The sequence below is a fragment of the Fundulus heteroclitus genome, chromosome 15, assembly GCF_011125445.2.
Source record: "Fundulus heteroclitus isolate FHET01 chromosome 15, MU-UCD_Fhet_4.1, whole genome shotgun sequence".
NCBI lineage: Eukaryota > Metazoa > Chordata > Actinopteri > Cyprinodontiformes > Fundulidae > Fundulus > Fundulus heteroclitus.
The window spans coordinates 3,249,299-3,269,556 of record NC_046375.1 but is presented as its reverse complement, the minus strand read 5'-3'; the positions used below and the strand labels follow the sequence as shown (position 1 = coordinate 3,269,556).

Sequence of the window (20,258 nt, the reverse complement as noted above, 5' to 3'; positions counted from 1 at the left end):
GTTATATGCGAAAAAATGTATTCCATATTTACTGTCGTCATCAGAAATTAATTTAAAATGCCCAAATTTGGTTATGACAAAAAGATTTTGCACGATTCTAGGAGCTGTTTTTGTTCTTTTTTTCTGCAGGCAGAGCGACGGGCGTACAGAGAGGCGGAGATTAATATGATGGACGACCTATCAGAGAACGGCTTTCAAAAAGAGGAGGAGCCAGCCAGCCCGGCCCCTCCCCCCTCACAACAACACACAGATCCGGCCTCGCCGACGGTAGCCGTGACGCCGGATCCAGTTGCTAGGGGAGACCAGGCTATGCCCAACGAGATTGAATATCAGGTAAGATGAATTTACTACATTAACAGTAGCTTGGTTTACTAAGGGAAACACATTATTCAATTAATTAATTTCAATTTTGTTTATAGCAGCAATTCATGATACATGTCATTTAAATGCACTTTACAAGGTCACATTCAATCAGATTATACAGATTGGTCAAAAAGTTTCCTCTCTAAGGAAATCCAGCAGGTTGCATCAAGTCTCTCCAAGCAGCATTCACTCCTCCTGAAAGAGCGTAGAGCTACAGGGAGAGTCGTCTGCATTGTTGATGGCTTTGCAGCAATCCCTCATACTGAGCATGCATGAAGTGACAGTGGAAAGAAAAACTCCCCATTAACGAGAAGGAAAATTTCCACCAGAACCGGGCTCAGTATGAACGGTCATCTGCCTCGACCCACTGGGGGTTAGAGAAGCCAGAGCAGAGACACAACAAGAGACATTATGTAGATTAAAACAGATTTATTATTTTTAAAGCCTTTAGTTCTGTTAATTAGTTTTTTCCCCCACCTCCAGCTAATAAAAACAAAGAATTTAAGATTAGAATATTGCACCAGATCAATAAAAAAAGTAAAAATTTTCATCCAGAATTGAGGGCTTAATGAAAAGTATGTTTAATACCGATTTATTGTTGTTGTTTTTTCAAAGGGCAATTTTAATCTGACAAATGAGCCTCCAACAAATGCATATTCTAATTTATTGAACATGACTGTAGATCATCTGTAGGTTGTAGTAAGTTTGAACAAAAGCATGTTGCAAAAATAAGCTTCTGTTTTATCTACAGAAAATTTGCAGTTGCAGACTCAACATAAAACAACATTTATTTTGAAATCAAACAATGATTGAATTAACAGTCTGATTTACTGCAAAATTGTTGAAACTTATAGTTGTAACCAGAATTAGCCAGTGGAACCAAAACTTTTGGGACCTGAAAGAATTCCAGCATCTCCAACCTGGAGGGGGGAAGGTTTCAGGAGGAGGTTTAAAGGGGACGAAGGTCAGGGATTTCCTGAGGCAGGGGAGCATGAAAGGACTTGTCGAAGAAGGCAGTCTTCTGGTTAATCTGGTGTCTTACAGCGAGCCTGAGTTAGTAGATGAGAGTGGGAGTTGTTTTTGCCAGATTTTAGTGTGGGTGAAAATCGTGGCAGCAGTGTTTTGGTCACGCTTCAGTGTGTTTTCAGAACTTCTCTGGTCACCATTACTGTTGGCCAGGTGGGAGGTGATGAGTATGTTTATGAGTAATATGTTCTTCGGCATCTCTTTGTGGTTGTTTTTTTGTGTGTTTTTGGCTAATCCATGTATGGGCAAAGCCTAAACCAAACGAGTAACTGTACAACTTTGTGAAGTTAGAAAGTCTAAATATAGAGCCATGCTAAAACTCATACATCTTGAAACTTAATGCATGTTGTCACATTACAACTACATACTGTACATGTATTTTATTGGGATTCACTACAAAGAAGTGGATAGTTTTGGTTTTCAAAGTTCTTGATGAACAAAAAAAGTATGAACTGTTTGTGGTTTTTATCGTTTACAGATAATGGTTAAATAGGTTGTATGTTACAAAATATAAACGTTAAAGGTATATAATCACATTATGTGCGTATAAAAAAAGAACAAAACCCGTTTGATCATGATCGAATAATGTTATATACATCAAGCCTCCATCCTGATAATGTTTCAATGGTCCTTTTTGTGGATAAATCTAGCCCCAGTACCAGGCGCAATAACCAGATATCAACAGAAGTGGCGCCATCTAGCTGCAGTATCGCAGAACTATCAAAATGCCGGTTTGCTTGATTTCTAAATCAATTAGAAATAATGCCGGACCGAGCCTGACCCTCTGAAATGCCTTGCAGTAAAGCGGCAGCTCGGCGTGATTGAAGACCAATCGTTATTAATTAAATAAACCGATCTACAGCAACTTTAAGAGCCTCATATCAGAACATTTACTCACGCCTGATCCTCGGCAGGTTTAATGTCCGCTTCAGTGAACACCAACATTTCTACTGTATTCCCAGAGACATTCCAGTCTTTTCCCTCTTAAAATCATTTTTATGCATTTGTTTACACAGGATCTTGGACCTTTTTGCATTGTTTCGCTGAGAGATGCTAATAGCCGTTAGCCGCTTCCTTGTTTTAACCCCTGCAGCTCATGCGTACTGTTGTACTTCCTCTGTTATTAAAAATAAACACAAAAGACTGTATTTAAAAACAAACTGAGCAAAAAACAAAGCATAAAACGGCAAAAATAATAACTAATGTGTCAACAGGGTGTGATGATCTTTCATTAAAAACTTTGTATGCCATTAGAGTGAGCTACTGACATAAATAAAAAAGTCAAATGACGTGGCTAGACACCTTTAAAGAAAAGTCTTAACTGTAATCTGCAAGTTAAAAGGGCCGACCGTTATCTATAACAATAATAAAAGTAACTTTTTTTCCATGCTGACCTCTGTGTATGTGCTCAGGATGGCCGGGGTTTTGGGATCGGAACATTAGTGTTCGGGAAGCTGCGAGGCTTTTCTTGGTGGCCCGGCCGGATCGTTTCCTGGTGGATGAGCGGCCGGAGTCGAGCTGCAGACGGCACTCGCTGGGTGATGTGGTTCGGTGATGGAAAATTCTCTGTTGTGAGTATTTTTAATGTCAAAACTAGAATAAAAAGGTCAATTGTTGTTAAAAAAAAAAGTTTCTTAAATTCTTGTGGACTAATTCTTCTGGGTTTATTCAGTACTTATCTGCAGACCTAGAATATGATTTTTTTTCTTGGATTTCTTACAAGATTACCTGAAGCTGGACGAAGCCTCAATTTAAATTTAAGCTCTTTCCAACTTGTTTTCTCAGGTTTGTGTGGAGAAGCTGATGCCCCTGAGCTCTTTCTCGTCTGCTTTCCACCAGCCAACATACAACAAGCAGTCCATGTACCGGAAGGCCATCTTTGAGGCTCTCCAGGTGACAAACCCACTCTTCACTTTGTGCGCTCAACGTTAGGGAGTGTGTGGTTGTGAGTCATATTTTACTGACCTGTAAAGTGTGGGCTCTCTTCCTGTTTGCACTCATACATCTATGATTATACGCTGGGAGAAAAAAAAAAAAAACTCTGAATAAACGTGTACCCTAATGATCGGTCATATCTTACGCAACGTGATACACCAATTTATGGCGAATGTAGTTATTATTTTTGCATCTGTGGAGGTGTGTTCTCCACTTCTGCCCACATTCTGTGGTAACATGTGAGTCCGGTAACTAAATCTATAATTTAGTGGGTGTGTTTTGCAAGTGATGCGGGGCTTCTTGTTTAGTTTTGTACTCTTTGTAGGAGCCATAAGAAACAATATTCTTATCTATTTGTCAACAAATATCAGTATTTTAATGTCTTATTAGGGTGATGGTAAAAAAGCCAAAGTAAATAAAAGTCAGCTTTTGTGTGTTTGATTGCGTTCAGGTTGCCAGCGTGCGAGCGGGGAGACCAGTTCCCGCCTGCGATGCGAGTGACGAGGCTGAAGGTGTAGAACTTCAAACCAGACAGATGATTGAGTGGGCCATGACCGGCTTCCTGCCTACCGGTCCACAGTCACTGGATCCTCCAGAAGGTGACCAGCTGCAGCTCATGACATGCACGTTCAACCCGTTTTTTACTGGTCTTCATCTGAAACACTTTTAAAGTCCAAATACGTAACTTTTGACCCACGTATTAACCTAATTTGAGACATATTATTAAAATTTCCATGTCAATATACAGAACACAGTGGGTATTGATGATCTGTGCGGGACGCCCTTCTCAAAAACCCGGCTATGTAATTTGGGAGGTGCAAATCCGTCACTCAGAAAGTCCTGAAAATCATTTGAAATATTTAAAAGAAACTCAGCGTGCAGCAGTCGTCTTCGCTGTTGTTTAAATGCCTGGGACTATAAGGATCAAGTTAATATTTCTGCAGATGTACTGTCTTCTAAATATTTTCCCAGATCCTCAAGGCTGGCTCTAAGCACTGCCTCTGGTCCATTTGATACTACCTAAAAACTTAGAAAATGTTTGTGGGGCGGGGTTAAAATTCTGGTCAACATATATGTTTTTTTTTCTCTCACAGAGGAGCAAAATCAGTTTAAGGAAGGGTACCTAGAGATGTTGCCAGAACCTGAGGCAGCATACACACCTCCACCTGCAAAGAAACCACGCAAGAACACAGCAGAGAAGGCAAAAATCAGAGAGGTGATCGACGAAGGGACCCGAGGTGAAGCCTGCAAACACGATTCATCCAACGTTGCTCATTCTAGATATGAAATCCTGTTTCTTTAATTCCAGATATTTGTCCCCCAGGTTCTTTATGTACTCTGTGTGTTCAACATGTTTATAACGTGTCTTCCAGAGAGACTCATACATGAAATCAAAAAGAAGACCAGGAATATAGAAGGTAAAAAAAAACAGCTTTTGTAGTAGTTTGGTGCTGCTCTGTGTATATATATATATATATATATATATATATATATATATATATATATATATATATATATATATATACACAGAGCAGATATATTTATAATATAAATTCATGTTTTTGTATTGTTCAAGTTAATCTGTTACAACCTGATTTACAGCTGATATAATCCTCATGAAGCTGTCAGTTCCTAGCTAACTATTCCCTCTTTAAATAAATATTTGACTTTTTTTTATCTTTCTTCATTATGACTGTATTATAATACGATAATTACTCTATTACAGGCTGACCAGTAGTTCCAGTTTCAATTTCATGATATCAGAAGTGTTCAGTGACACTTAAAGCTGCTTGAATCAAGATTTTTGTTAGTATTCAGAGACATACTTTTCTGTAGGCATAGTTTTTTTTTTAGTTGTGTGCAGTAAAAGTCTTTAAAATCCTAAAAGATTGTAACTGACGATTTAACCTTTGTGTTGCGTTCACTGTTTGTTCAGATATCTGCATCTCCTGTGGAAGCCTCAACGTCTCTCTGGAGCATCCTCTCTTCATGGGAGCAATGTGCCAGGGCTGCAAAGTAAGATACCTCCTCCCCTTGAAAGGGTCGCCATTTCTGTGGTTAATTTACAGATTTAAGATAAAGATATATATGTTGCAATTATGTATTCAAGCATAACTGAGCCTTTTAAAGTCTGGAAAGTGTGCCTCTGCGCATTCAGTGTGTAAAAAAAGAAATTAATGTGCAGGTTTTTTTATTTTATTTTATTTATGTTTTTGTTAAACTTGTGGATGACTTTAGGTTTTGGAGTTACATGATTTGATTGAACTGGCCCTTTAGCTCTTTATCTGGGTCCTTGGGTTTGGATGCCAAATAAAGGATTTAAACTGCTACCTTATTTTACAATGAAAATAAAAATATCAAAAATTGAAAAGTTTTTTTTTCCTTTTTTTCTTCCTTTTTTCCCCTTTTTTCCTTTTTTTTCTTCTTTTTTTTCTTTTTTTCCCCTAAAAAAGGGAAAAAAAGAAAAAAAGGGAAAAAATAAAGAAAAAAGAGAGAAAAAAAGGGAAAAAAAAGAAGAAAAAAGTTTGAAAAGTTTGCTTTAAAAAAAATTTAAGTTTACATTCAATACCGGGTTCCTACACAACATGAAAAAAACCTTTGCACGTCTAGGCTTAATGACCTATCCTGTTGTGTAAACCTCGCATCCATCCATCCATCCATCCATCCATCCATTTTTCTGTATTAAAATCCTGACGACTATAAAGATAATAGTTCCCAGTGAACTTTTGTATTAACAGTATCAAGGACTATAAGGTGCCACATTTTAAGATCCCTGAAATGTTTTGGGATTGTATGAAATTTGTAACAAAAAATTTGTTTGAACCTTGATACAGAGATGATTTTGATACAGAGCTAACCTAATTCCCAGTGACCTGAATCAGAGCCTTCTATCGGCATCATGATATGTCTAGAAATTTGAATTTGGAAAGGTTTGGACGTTTTTAGGCCTGTAACTAATTTCTTCTTCTTTTTTTTTTTACTAAGTACACACTCAACGCTGTGATGAGACCAGCTTTTTAGGACTCACACTGCGCATAAACATGTGATTTTTTGAAATGTGGCACTGGCTCGCCCCTTTAAATTTGATGCCTTGTTTGCCTTAATGACTCACGAGTCAGTAAATTAAGAACAGTAGTCCTTTGAGGATGGACTTCAGAAATAGAAAAAGATAAACACTGTCTGTTATAAAAATGCACAAAGAGGCGTTTCCCAGAACTATATCAAAAGATTCCAAAAACGCAAAAAAAAAAAAAGACGAGTCTCAGCTTCACGAGTTTGAAATACTGCAGGTTTTTCCTTCACAAGGTTCTTTCATTAACAAATAAACTATTAGATGACTAACTTTGGCTGGCGTACTGCAAAAACGGATCTAAAAATAAGTAAAATGTTATTAAATGTATGTATTTATCCTTGATTTGAGCAGGTAAATAAGATTATCTGCCAATGGAATGAGTATTTTGACCCCTACAATAAGATAATTAGAAATACTGCACTTGAAATAAGATGATTGAGATGAATTGTTCCTATTTTAAGTGCAAAATCTTATTCCATTGGCAAATCATCTTGTTTTCCTGCTCAAATCAAGGACAAATACACTCATTTTAAGATATTTTTTATTTATTTCTGCTTCCGTTTTTGCAATGGATGGATTTTAGCTAATAACTTCGGTGCTCCTGTCTTGATCCTGTGTGAATCCTCAACAGAACTCGTTCCTGGAGTGCGCCTACCAGTACGACGATGATGGCTACCAGTCCTACTGCACCATCTGCTGTGGAGGCAGGGAAGTGCTCATGTGTGGAAACAACAACTGCTGTAGGTCAGTGACGGAGCGGCGCGCCCCTCGGTCCTGCGCTCACATGCAGCGGCTTCTTCTCGTGGCGAAGGACACGGTTTTGGATTTCACTTTTACAGACGGAGTTTATGCAGAAACGTCAAAATCTGATTTGTGGCTGTCTTTTATGGGGCACTGAGTCAGCCAGCTCATGGGGAACAGATTTATTTATATGACTGTGGAGTACACAGTTGATTTAAGCTTGTTTGTCCTTTAACCCTCCAGACCGAAAACAGAGGTAACAGGAATAAACCTTAGCCCAAAAAATGTAAAAATAAATCTGAACTCACTCACCTGTGCTGCGTGACAAACTGCAGTAGGAATTTCAACCATTATTTATTAAGATTGCTGGTGAGGGCTGATAGGAAAAAAACAACAACATTTTAGTATTAAACTGAAAAAGTCGCTTGCTGGCATTCTCAGCCAAGTTGCCAAGAGAGTTAATAAACTGTGGCTTAAATGCTGGTTTCTCTCCAGCATATTTCCAGTCAGTATTTAACATTTTTCCTACATTTATTAAACACGTTGAGTCAAACGCTTTGGAGCAACTATGAGGTTGTTGTGGAGTTTCAGTTAAAAAGTGGAAAAAGTGAGTTCAAATCTCATTTATTCATGAAATACCAGTGTGTAAAGTGGTAAGTGAAGTACTTTTCTGTGATGTAGGGACAAACGTTAATAAAAAAAAAAATGAAATGCGAATAAAATGGATAAATAAATAATTATTGGTTCCATTACTCGCTGTGACCTTGAGTATTTTAGTGAGACAGCCCAGCTAGATAAATATTGAGATTAGTATTGAAAATGCAATTTATAAAACATTGTTTATAATATATTAGCCAACATTTATTACACTAACTGTCCTTGTTGTAGCACTCTCTGTATGTTGATGATGCATAAAGTCAGAATTTGTATCTTTAGCTTTAACTGTGTTGAATGAATGTTGAATAATTTGCTTTTCAGATAAATTCTGGGTTCCTACCGATAATATAGATAATAGATAATATAGATAATAATAATAATAATAGATAACAGAGTATGAAAAATAATATTGTTCCATCCCTCTCTCCTTCACTCCTTCCCTTTTTCCTTCCAACCATCCTTTCTTCCATTCTTCCTTCCTTTCTTGTTCTTCCATCCTTCCTTCCATCCTTCCTTCCTTTCTTGTTCTTCCATCCTTCCTTCCATCCTTCCTTCCTTCCTTTGTTCCTTCCTTCCAATATCCATCATTCCTTCCTTCCTTTTTTCATCCTTCCAGCCATTTATCCTTCCTTCCTTTCTTTTTTTCCCTTCCTTCCATCATTCCTTCCTTCCTTCTTTACGTCCTTCCAACCATCCACCCTTCCTTCTTTTTTTCTTTCTTCCTTCCTCTTTTTTCTTCCTTGCTTCCTTTCTTTTTTCTTCCTTCCTTCTTCCTTCCTTCCCTCCTTCTTCCTTCCTTCCTTCCTTCCATTTATCCTTCCTTCCTTCCTTTCTTTTTTCCATTCCTTCCCTCATTCCTTCCTACTTTCCTTCTTTCCAACAATCCACCACCATGTTTTTCTTTCTTCTTTCCTTTCCTTTTTCTTCCTTGCTTCCTTCCTTCCTTTTTTTCTTTCTTCATTCCTTTTTTCTTCCTTGCTTCCTTCATTTTTTCCTTATGTCCTTCCTTCCTTCTTTCCTTCCAACCATCCCCCCTTCCTTTCTTTTTTCTTCCTTCCTCTTTTTCTTTCCTTCCTTGCTTGCTTCCTTGCTTGCTTCCTTCCTTCTGTCCATCCACCCATCCTTCCTTCCTTTTTTTCTTTCTTCATTCCTTTTTTCTTCCTTGCTTCCTTCATTTTTTCCTTATGTCCTTCCTTCCTTCTTTCCTTCCAACCATCCACCCTTCCTTTCTTTTTTTCTTCCTTCCTCTTTTTCCTTGCTTCCTTGCTTGCTTCCTTGCTTCCTTCCTTCCTTCCTTCCTTCCTTCCTTCCTTCCTTCCTTCCTTCCTTCCTTCCTTTCATCCACCAATCCTTTCTTTCTTTTTTAAATGTTTAAATGTAAAACAAGTAGTCATTGAAGAACAGTCTAATAAGCTGTTTAATCTTGGGCAATAACTCATGATAAATTGTGTGTGTAGGTGTTTCTGTGTGGAGTGTGTAGACCTGCTGGTTGGAGCCGGCTCAGCGGCGGCGGCGATCAAAGAGGACCCCTGGAACTGCTACATGTGCGGACCCAGGAGCACCTATGGATTACTGCGGCGACGGGATGACTGGCCCATCAGACTACAGCACTTCTTCGCCAACAATCACGAGCAGGAGTTTGTAAGTCTTGCTCTGTGTTACCTTAAGGATCGTTCACAGAGAACGCAAACAAGGCGAATGGAGCCAATGATTTACATGTCATCCCTTTGTGAAGGCGCTTTCAGGAGCGGGTTAACGGTCCGCGATGCAAACGACACGTTTAAAACTATGTGGACGACACAAACTGAACAAATAGAGCGAAGCAGAACAGGCGCAGTGGACGGGCGTCTAGAGCCAAGCAAGATTTCACTGGAGTTCAAAAATCTGAACTTTCCTGTCAAAACACGTTGCGTTAAGGGTGCTCCTCGACCTTTCATTTAAGCGCAAAATAATTTATTTTTGTTACATATAGGGCTGGACGATACAGAAAATAAGCATATCGGTAAAATAGAAATCATATTGATCGATGTCGATAATTATCAACAAATTCAGAACATTTATTTTAAGTGCAGCCCTGACATTTTATGCTGTTGCTTAGCGACCTATTTTTATATACAAAACACACAAACACTGAATTCAAACTCAACCCTTTATCTAAACAACTTTGGCCTCAGTTCCTGAGTCTGCATTGTTATTGGTTGGGATGATGTGATGACTGTAATATTAACCTACATGATAGGCTAGAATGCAAATGGAAGAAAACTTTTTATTTACCCTTTTTCTATCATCGATATACGTCTATCGATCGATATATTGTTTTAAATTATCGTCCAGCCCTAGTTCCATATTTAGACAGTACAATTACTAGGGCTGTGCATAAAAATCGATACAAAGATTAATATCTATGTTTTTAAAAACGATTTAATATCGATATTCTGGCTTTCAATTTCAACATACCTCCCAACCCCCAGGGGGCGTTATTACATCAAACCATTACTGTTCACAGCGAAGAAGTGCAAGTGAGACAAATTTGCGGAATAGCTGACAGGATTTTAGAAGCTCCTTTGTCCCTAAAATCGGATGTTTGGGCACATTTTTGGTTTCTGTGATACATTAAATGCATTGAACCAAATGCACTTTATTTTCCTGTTAATATATCAGTGTTCAATAAATTGAACATAAACATAATATTTGTTTGGTTTTGGTGATTCAATGACTTTGAGCATTAATTTGAAAGTAATAAATATCGATATTGGAGTCAAATCAAATCAAGCTGAGCTATATCAAGTATTATAAGACTCCTGTAGTTTGTGTCCCGGAGGCTGGTGGACCCAGGGGCGTCAAACACACCGTTTCCACTTTAAACACAGCGCTGTGACTCACTCGGTAAAATCCATGTCCGCCACGGGAGTTGAACACGGTGAAGAGAGCTGGTGGGGAAATGTTTGCAAGAGAGAGGAGGGGTGTCAAGCAACCAACGGCAGGCGGTCAACTCGAAAGATTTGTGCTCATTAGACGCCAAAAATTATTTAGCATGTCAGCCAGACGGGTTTAGATTACCCTCTCTGGATATAATCTGAGGTTACACTGCAAAAACGACACTAAAATTAAGTAGAATTTTCTTAAACTGAGTGCATTTGTCCTTGATTTGAGCAGGCAAATAAGATGATTTGCCAATGAAATAAGATTTTTTGCACTTAATATAGGAACAACTCATCTCCGTCATCTTATTTCAAGTGCAGTTTATCTTATTATCTTATTTTAGGGATCAAAATACTCGTTCCATTGGCAGATCATCTTATTTGCGTGCTCAACTCAAGGACAAATGCACTAAATTCAAGAAAATGTGACTTATTTTTAGTTCCGTTTTTGCAGTGTATGCCAGTTGCAGTAGATGTTGGAGCTGTAGAGCACATTCACTGGTGGGTGTACTGCTAGCAGCGCAGCACAGGTCCCTTTGAAAAACTTATCAATGCTTTATTTTTTTTTTTATTTACACCAAAACAGAGCATGTTTTCATTTAGTTATTGATTTTTGTTATTTTAACTTTCTTACAGGAACCTGCCAAATTGTACCCTCCAGTCGCGGCAGAGAAGAGGAAACCAGTCAGGGTCCTCTCCCTATTTGACGGCATTGCCACAGGTATACATAAGCAAATCTGCAAAAACTTTCGGATGTAGTTCCCATATATATATATATATATATATATATATATATATATAAGACTCACTTTTGAACTGATGATCACACTTTTCTGTAGTTGTTTTCTGTAGTTGTGTCAAAGCATTATGTCTGTCCTGTGGGTTCTGCTCAGGTCTGCTGGTGCTGAAAGATCTGGGCATCCAGGTCGACAAGTACGTCGCATCCGAAGTCTGTGAGGACTCGATCACTGTCGGCATGGTTCGGCACCAGGGACGCATCATGTATGTGGGGGACGTACGCAATGTAACCCGCAAGCATGTAAGTGGAGGGTTTTCATGTTTGATTAAGCCACGTCAAGACAGAGGTATAAGACTATAAGACGCGCTTAAAATCCTTAAATTTTCTCAGAAATTGATGGTGCGCCTAATATATGATTAAAATTGTGCTTACTGGCACTTACACATTTTAATATATTCAAAAAATATATTAAAATGTGTAAGTGCGACTTTGGTTAGCAACGAAGCTGCTCCGCTCAGTGGATATTCGGAGCATTACGGTACCCTTTGTCACCATAGACATAATATAAGAGTAGACGCGTCGTTGGGCGGGTTCTGCCTATGTTGCGATGCGTCAGAGCGTCCGCCATCTTAAATGTGGCAAATCTGCAGTTACTCAGTCACTTAAACAGTATCAGAGGGACTTTAATCTCTGAATATAGTTTGTATTCGTAGTATTTTTTTGTAATATTACAAGTTTATTTTCGTATCCCTTTAGCTTCATTCTCCTGAATTTATTCTCCTTAAGAATAAAAATAATTAAAATAATCTAACCTGGCCCTGTTACTCCAGGAGTGAAATAATTCTGCAAACTGTGATTATTCTGGAAATGTTCCCCCTTAATTCTCATAATATGACGTTTTTATCATAACATTATCACTTTTGTGTTTGTTTGTTTATTTTCACTTTATTGACCTAGGAGTTTTTTTTTGTCATATTAATTTTACCTCTTTAATACTCACCCAAAAAGTCTGTTCCTAAAGGTTCACATGTGACACGGTTTTATGAAATAATGAAGACCACAATGTTTAGATTTAACAAATGGATCCTTATATTCACTACACATACACACACACAAAAAAAAATAAAAAAAAAAAAAAAATATATATATATATATATATATATATATATATATATATATATATATATATGTGTGTGTGTGTGTATTTATTGCAGCACAGGAATGAGGCATCTTCTCTGATCCACGTTCACAAAAACAGAACTCAACTTTTTTCTGCCACATACAATATGGCGGTGACGTTGACGTGCGAACCTGCGCCCTATGACGCGTCTACGTATATATGTCTGTGTTTGTCACTACCTGATAGGACCCCTGAGCTGTCTACAAGACTGCCTGACTGTAATGTCTAAACTAGAAGTGCATTCCTGTAAGGCAGCTTGCGCCCGGAGTACGCAAAAGCAAAATGTTCTTGAAATTAGTGCATTTGTCCTTGATTTGAGTAGGTAAATAAGATTATCGGCCAATGAAAAGAGTAATTTTTACCCCTAAAATAAGATAATTAAATATAATGCACTTGAAATAAATTGATGGAGATGAGTTCTTCATATTTTAAGTGCAAAAATGTTATTCCATTGGCAGATTATCTTATTTACCTACTCAAATAAAGTACAAATTCACTCATTTCAAGAAAATTTTAACTTATTTTTAGTTGAGTTCAGTCTGTTTTTGCAGTGCTCAGAAGTGAGCTGTGTACGTGGCGGGGCACACTAAAAAAAGGGAACTAAAAGTAAGTAATTTTCTTGAAGTGAGTATATTTTTTCTTGATTTGAGTAGCTAAATAATTTGCCAATGGAATGAGTATTTTAAAATAAGATAATTAGATATCCAGCACTTGAAATAAGATGACTGGGATAAATTGTTCTTATTTTAAGAGGTTAATTCCTGTTCCATTGGCAAATAGTCTTATTTACCTGCTCAAATGAAGGAAAAATACACTAATTTCAAGAAAATCTTACTTACTTTTAGTTCCCTTTTTGCAGTGCGGAGTGATATTACACACTTGGGAACAATATTTAATGCGCCTTGTAATCCGGTGCGGCTTCTGTGTGGACATAGACACACATAGACACGTTAAATCGCGGTGCGCCTTATAGTCCGAAAAATACGGTAATAATCAGCCTGTCTTTTAAACCTCTGTGCTGATTTTAAATGGGGCTTTGTTACCCTGTTTAGATCGACGAGTGGGGGCCGTTTGACCTGGTAATCGGAGGAAGCCCCTGTAACGACCTGTCCATAGTCAACCCTGCAAGGAAAGGCCTCTACGGTAAAAATATCTGTTCTCCTAATGTGTCGTAATTATGGTTGTTTTGGGACATAAAACAAAACGCTGAACTTCATCCCTGCTCTTGCAGAGGGCACCGGACGGCTGTTCTTCGAGTTTTACCGTCTGCTCCACGAGGCTCGGCCCAAACCAGGAGACGAGCGGCCGTTCTTCTGGCTCTTCGAGAACGTGGTCGCTATGGGAGTCAGCGACAAACGCGACATCTCACGCTTTTTAGAGGTACGACATCCTGCACTGCAAAAAAAAAACTAAAAATAAATCAAATTTTCTTGAAATGAATGTATTTATTCTTGATTTGAGCAGGTAAATAAGATGATTTGCCAATGGAATGAGATTTTTGCACTTAAAATAGGAACAAGTCATCTCTATCGTCTTATTTAGAGGGGAGAATATCTAATTATCTTATTTTAGGGGTCAAAATACTCATTCCATTGGCAGATCATCCTATTTACCTGCTCAAATCAAGAACAAATACACTCTTTTCAAGAAAATGTTACTTATTTTTAGTTCCGTTTTTGCAGTGTGTTGAGTTAAGCACAAATTACTCGTTAAGCAGACAGGGCTTTGTGTCTTTTAAGGACACGTCGGGTTTGAGCACTAATTAATTAAAAGTAATTCTAACATTTTCCACGGCAGGGAGCTGCTGTAGCTACAGCTTTGGTTTGCTTCTTTCTCTTAAACTTAGATCGAGCTGAAAAGCTGTCAACTTTGTACATTTACTGAAAACAACTTCCTTCAAAACATTTACTCAAGTTTTGAAAATGAGGCTTTACTCCCCATCAGACTCTCCTTCCTTCCTTTCTTCCTTTCTTTTTTCCTTCTTTCTTTCCTTCCTTCCTTCCTCCCAACCAATCATCTTTCCCTCCTTCCTTCCTTCCTTCCTTCCTTCCTTCCTTCCTTCCTTCCTTCCTTCCTTCCTTCCTTCCTTCCACCCAACCAACCATTTATCCATCCTTTCTTTTTTCCTTCCTTCCTTCCTTCCATCCTTCCTTCTTCCCTTCCTTCCATCCATCCTTCCTTCTTCCTTTCCATTAATCTATCCTTTCTACGTTCCATCCATCCATCCATCCATCCATCCTTCCTTCCTTCCTTCCTTACAACCATCCTTCCTTCCTTCCTTCCTTCCTTCCTTCTTTCCTTCCTTCCTTCCACCCAACCAACCATTCATCCATCCTTTCTTTTTTCCTTCCTTCCTTCCTTCCATCCTTCCTTCTTCCCTTCCTTCCATCCATTCTTCCTTCTTCCTTTCCATTAATCTATCCTTTCTACGTTCCATCCATCCATCCATCCTTCCTTCCTTCCTTCCTTACAACCATCCTTCCTTCCTTCCTTCCTTCAGACCAACCAACCATCTTTCTTTCTTTCTTTCTTTCCTTCCTTTCTTCCATCAATCCGTCCTTTCTACCTTTCTACCTTCCTTCCTTCCTTCCGGCTAACCAACCAATCTTCCTTCCTTCCTTCCTTCCTTCCTTCCTTCCTTCCTTCCTTCCTTCCTTCCTTCCTTCCTTCCTTCCTTCCTTCCTTCCTTCCATCCATCCGTCTTTTCTACCCTCCTTCCTTCCGGCTAACCAACCAACCAACCAACCAACCAACCAACCAACCAACCAACCAACCAACCTTCCTTCCTTCCTTCCTTCCTTCCTTCCTTCCTTCCTTCCTTCCTTCCTTCCTTCCTTCCTTCCTTCCTTCCTTCCTTCCTTCCTTCCTTCCTTCCTTCCTTCCTTCCTTCCTTCCTTCCTTCCTTCCTTCCTTCCACCCACATAATTTTAGTTAAATCTTGGTTTTGCTTTGTCCAAACGGCTGCACTGTTGTTCTGATCACGGTGACTTTAACCTCGTGACCCAAACGCTTTTTTTTACTAAATGAAAGTTAAAACAGAACTGAGTTATCAGTGACCATGTAGAGTTCTGCTATGTTTCTGCCTGTTGTTGTTGGTCTGTAATCTCATAATCCCTTAACAACAGCATTGTGTTTACATGAACTAAAGTAAGAGATAATCTGTTGTTTCCTCTCAGTGTAACCCAGTGATGATCGATGCCAAGGAAGTCTCTGCTGCCCACCGCGCTCGCTACTTCTGGGGAAACCTGCCAGGCATGTCCAGGTGATGCAGATGAACACCTGCAAACATAAAGAAGTAATCTTTTAGAAGTGTCTCCTTGCATTTGCATTACACCTTTTCCCTCTTTTCGTGTGATGCAGACCTCTGACGCCAATGGCAAATGACAAACTGGACTTACAAGAGTGCCTTGAGCACGGCCGCACAGCTAAGGTATCTACCTGTCTGAGTGTGTGCGTCTGTTTGTGTGTGTGTTTGACAAGTTTATTTTTATCTGTTATTTTCTTTATTCTTGGAAGCTAAAGTATACATTTTATAGTTCTGGCATTTTTTTCTTCTGATGTTGCTGCATTTTCTGCCCCATTGTCTAAAAAATAACTTTCTTTTTTTGTGAATATTCACTTCTGTACCGCAGGAGTGCAGTTGTAGGATTAAAAAAAGGATGCGTGTGTCTGTCTGTATCTGTTTGTGTTTCTGTGTGTTTGGTTCTGGATGCTAATTCCAGTTTGAGAAGTTGCGTACGATAACGACACGCTCCAACTCTGTGAAGCAGGGGAAAGACGAGCATTTCCCCGTCTACATGGACAACAAGGAGGACATCCTCTGGTGCACAGAGATGGAAAGGTACGCTGGTGTTCTCCGTGTTTACAGCAACACACGTCACAAGCTACGGCATTACTCTAATATGGTTTTCCAGATGTTTTGCAAATATATTTGTACTTCTGCTCTGGTACCCCACAAGATAAAGTCTATTATGACTGACTGCCTTCTTTATTTGGAAAATCTTGTGAAAACCATGTGCTCAGTTTTTACACTTTACAATTATGCTCCACTTTGTGCACTGCAAAAACGGATATAAAAATAAGTAAAATGTTCTTAAAGTTAGTGCATTATCCTTGATTTGAGCAGGTAAACACGATGATCTGCCAATGCAATGAGTATTTTGACCCCTAAAATAAGATAATCAGACATCCTGCACTTGAAATAAGATGATGGAGATGAGTTGTTCCTATTTTAAGTACAAAAATCTTATTCCATTGGCAAATCATCTTATTTAGCTGCTCATATCAAGGACAAATACACAAATTTTAAGAACATTTTACTTATTTCTAGTTCTGTTTTTGCAGTGTGTTGTTCAATCACATAAAATCGCAATAAAATGCACTGGGATTTATGCTTGTAATGTAACCAAATGTGAAAGATTTAGAGGATATTGGTACTAAATAGGTAATAATGTACAATTTCACACATTCATATGAGAAAGTAACCAACATTTGTTCTTTTGCCTTTCTCGATTATTTGTTTTGTGTAAAATCAGTTTGTATGAATACTTTTCCTAAACTGGAAACTGGGGTTCTGATCATTAAATTATAGGCAGGAATAATATTCAAAATGTTTTTGTTTCTTTTAGTTGAACAACATTAATTATTTCACTTAATAAACCTTTATATCTATATTTTTATATATGTACTATGTAGGTTATTTTTTTTTCCAGAACTATCCCCACACTGACACAAAAATGCAGTTTTTGCTGCGACTTTTTTAATTTATTTAGCTGCTTGAGTAAAATATCAGAATGTCCAGAAATGATAATAAGAGAACATGACAGTGAATCCTTGAGGGGATTGCACAAGTAAATATTAAAAATAATTTTGTGAGACATCTGAAGATGAACTGAGCTGTTTTTATATCAGATTGAAGAGTGATAGCAGAACAGATGACCATGGTGATGAGAGAGAGAGAGACGGAGGGGAGAGAGGAGGTGCAGCAGTTAAAGAGAAAGAGCAGAAAGTAGGTGACCAGAGAGAGAGGGAGAGAGAACACATGGAGAGACAGATGACCAGGTAACAGACATAAAAAAAACATGTAAATTGTCCATGTAAACATTTCTTTTTTGTTTTGGTCCACTCTTGTCTAACTGCTTATGCTGTATTTGTTGAATCATGTGTTCTAATTTTTTCCAACCAAATTATACTGCACCGTATAAATAAATAAACAAACCTGGAAAATTAAGTAATATTTGTCATAAAATCCCATAAAAAACAGTCTAAATGTAAAATATTTTGACATTGAATAAAAGGCAAAGATGTCTGCTGGCCTGATTACATATAACAGAGAACAACAACCTTTATAGTCCAAAAAATTAATTTTTGACCTTGCATCTACCTAATAAAAGTTTTACTCAAATATCTCTATATAAACCTGCCCATTTTCCTTCATCCCTTACAAAAATATGGAAATGGCTTACTGTATTTTTCGGACTATGAGTTGCACTTTTTTTAAAGTTTGCCTAATCCTGTGACTTATAGTCAGGTGTGACTATGAACCAAGTAGTAAACATTACCGTCTGTAGCCACAAGAGGGCGTTTTAGGCCTGTGGAAACTATATGTTGCTCCTGTACCACTTAAAAATGAATTAAAACATTAACGTATAAACTACAAAGACTGAACACATATACATATGTTGTTTTGCTGTTTCGGTCAGCTTTATGTTCCTCTGAAACATCCGTATTGTACTGTTAGCTTAGCACGTAGCACCGTTACATTCACTGTCTAATTTCAGTGTAATTAGCCCAAAATGCTCTGACAAGAACTTTCTGGGTTGGAGTCGGTGTCTTGTTGTGCTAATTTACCCAATTCAACCTCCCAGGTGTGTTCCATATTATTAAGATGATTATGGATGCAGCTGTGTAATTGAATAAAATACCTTACCAGGTTAAATGCCAGTTTTTAGTCTTGGATTGTGAGAAATCAATTTCTAAATAAGTGCGACTTAGAGTTTGATTTTCTTTCCTTTTAATTCTAAAGTTAGAAATAAGCTGGGTTATTAGGAACCATTGTGGTGGAGCCGTGAATACGTAAATAACAATACCGTTGCCCTAATAAATACATGAGCTTGATTGTTTAACTGTAGCTGCTGCAAACTCATTCAATAAAAATAACTAAAAGGCAATCTTTAAATTAGCTTTGGGTTTTGAATCTTAGTTTACGTGCAATAATGAAATTAAAGGCGTTTTTTTACCTACATAAGATGATTAACATTTAAAATAATTCAATTCAATTCAATTCAATTCAATTTTATTTATATAGCGCCAAATCATGAAACATGTCATCTCAAGGCACTTTACAAAGTCAAGTTCAATCATATTATACAGATTGGGTCAGATTATACAGATTGGTCAAAAATGTCCTATATAAGGAAACCAAAAAAAATAAGTGATTGGCTCTCTCCTAAAAGAGTGTTTTGTTTCAGCATGTCACAACTTTTGATGAATCCGCTGTTTAAATGTTAAACTGTCCTAAATGTCCTGATCGTTTCAGGGTGTTCGGTTTCCCCGTCCACTACACTGACGTGTCCAACATGAGTCGTCTGGCGAGGCAAAGGCTGCTGGGTCGTTCCTGGAGCGTCCCCGTCATCAGGCACCTCTTCGCCCCGCTCAAGGAGTACTTTGCCTGCTATTAATTACAAACCAACTGTCTCTCTCTCTCTCTCTCTCTCTCTCTCAGACACAAACACACAAAGAGACACACACATGCTGGTAACGGCAAACAGGATACAGTTCGTACACGAAAGGTTGGCTGATGCAGAATGACACAGACTGGACAAACACCCACGAACCAACACACAGACCGCACACAAGTAATGTAGACCACTGGCTGACCTTAGTCCCCTGGTGCTACCCTGCTGATTTATATACACAAACACACACACACACACACACAGGGTTTCTGTACTGTAACTCATACGTAAACTTCCTGTCCAACCTTGAAACTGATGTCTTCTGGCTTTACCGTGCCGCAGTAGTTGGAAGTTACGACCTCCAGGGGGCGCAAAAGTAACAAAACAGCTTTCTGTTTTTTTTTAATATCTCTCCAAGTACATAAACACACCAATAAATCCTCCTGCCCTCAACACTCAACTGTATTAGAGCTTAGTGACAGTTCTGGCAGTGCAATGAACTAAAATATATCCAAAAAACATGAACACATAATAGTTAATGCTCGTGGTGCTAATGGAGCCCGAACGGTGCCACTTAAACACAACACTTCTACAGGTTTTGGTGCTCTTAGAGGCTAAACAGTCTCTGTTTTTGTTGTTGTTGTTGTTTTAGTCGCTGCATTGTTTATGTTTCCCTGAGACAAACTAAACCTTTTTGCATAGCAAAAAAAACGTGAAGCGTAAACATCGGGACCATATTTAGTGTAGTGGGAAGGCAAAGGTCATATGGCTTATTTAAACACCAACACGAGTTTCTACAACGTATTTAGTTGGAAAAATATCAGATTTCTTTGAGGCAGAGCTTCTCTGAGTCGACAAATAATCGTCTTGAGTAAATTTGAACCTACGGTGTCCAAAGTGTGGCCCGAGGGCCATTTGCAGCCCTTCAAATGGTTTTGTGCGGCCC

At 38.3% G+C, this 20,258-nt stretch overlaps 1 protein-coding gene across 8 annotated transcripts in view; it reads left to right on the top strand.

The window, feature by feature from the left end:
- The window catches only part of LOC105938903 (DNA (cytosine-5)-methyltransferase 3A), a 72,099-nt gene extending 52,078 nt beyond the window's left edge, over positions 1–20,021 (top strand). For 5 of the 8 annotated variants that reach the window (XM_036147206.1, XM_036147212.1, XM_036147207.1 and 2 more), the window contains 18 exons: positions 130–333; positions 2,802–2,960; positions 3,175–3,282; positions 3,776–3,923; positions 4,419–4,562; positions 4,698–4,742; positions 5,261–5,340; positions 7,029–7,141; positions 9,253–9,436; positions 11,353–11,437; positions 11,610–11,755; positions 13,688–13,778; positions 13,867–14,015; positions 15,812–15,897; positions 15,996–16,065; positions 16,358–16,476; positions 17,547–17,696; positions 19,174–20,021. In XM_036147206.1, the coding sequence (XP_036003099.1) occupies positions 130–333; positions 2,802–2,960; positions 3,175–3,282; positions 3,776–3,923; positions 4,419–4,562; positions 4,698–4,742; positions 5,261–5,340; positions 7,029–7,141; positions 9,253–9,436; positions 11,353–11,437; positions 11,610–11,755; positions 13,688–13,778; positions 13,867–14,015; positions 15,812–15,897; positions 15,996–16,065; positions 16,358–16,476; positions 17,547–17,696; positions 19,174–19,315 (2,223 nt within the window). In that variant the 3' untranslated portion in view covers positions 19,316–20,021. The remainder of the gene's footprint in view (positions 1–129; positions 334–2,801; positions 2,961–3,174; positions 3,283–3,775; positions 3,924–4,418; positions 4,563–4,697; positions 4,743–5,260; positions 5,341–7,028; positions 7,142–9,252; positions 9,437–11,352; positions 11,438–11,609; positions 11,756–13,687; positions 13,779–13,866; positions 14,016–15,811; positions 15,898–15,995; positions 16,066–16,357; positions 16,477–17,546; positions 17,697–19,173) is intronic. The other 3 variants (XM_036147208.1, XM_036147211.1, XM_036147210.1) reach the window with 3 other exon arrangements.
- Positions 20,022–20,258: the final 237 nt, after the last annotated feature.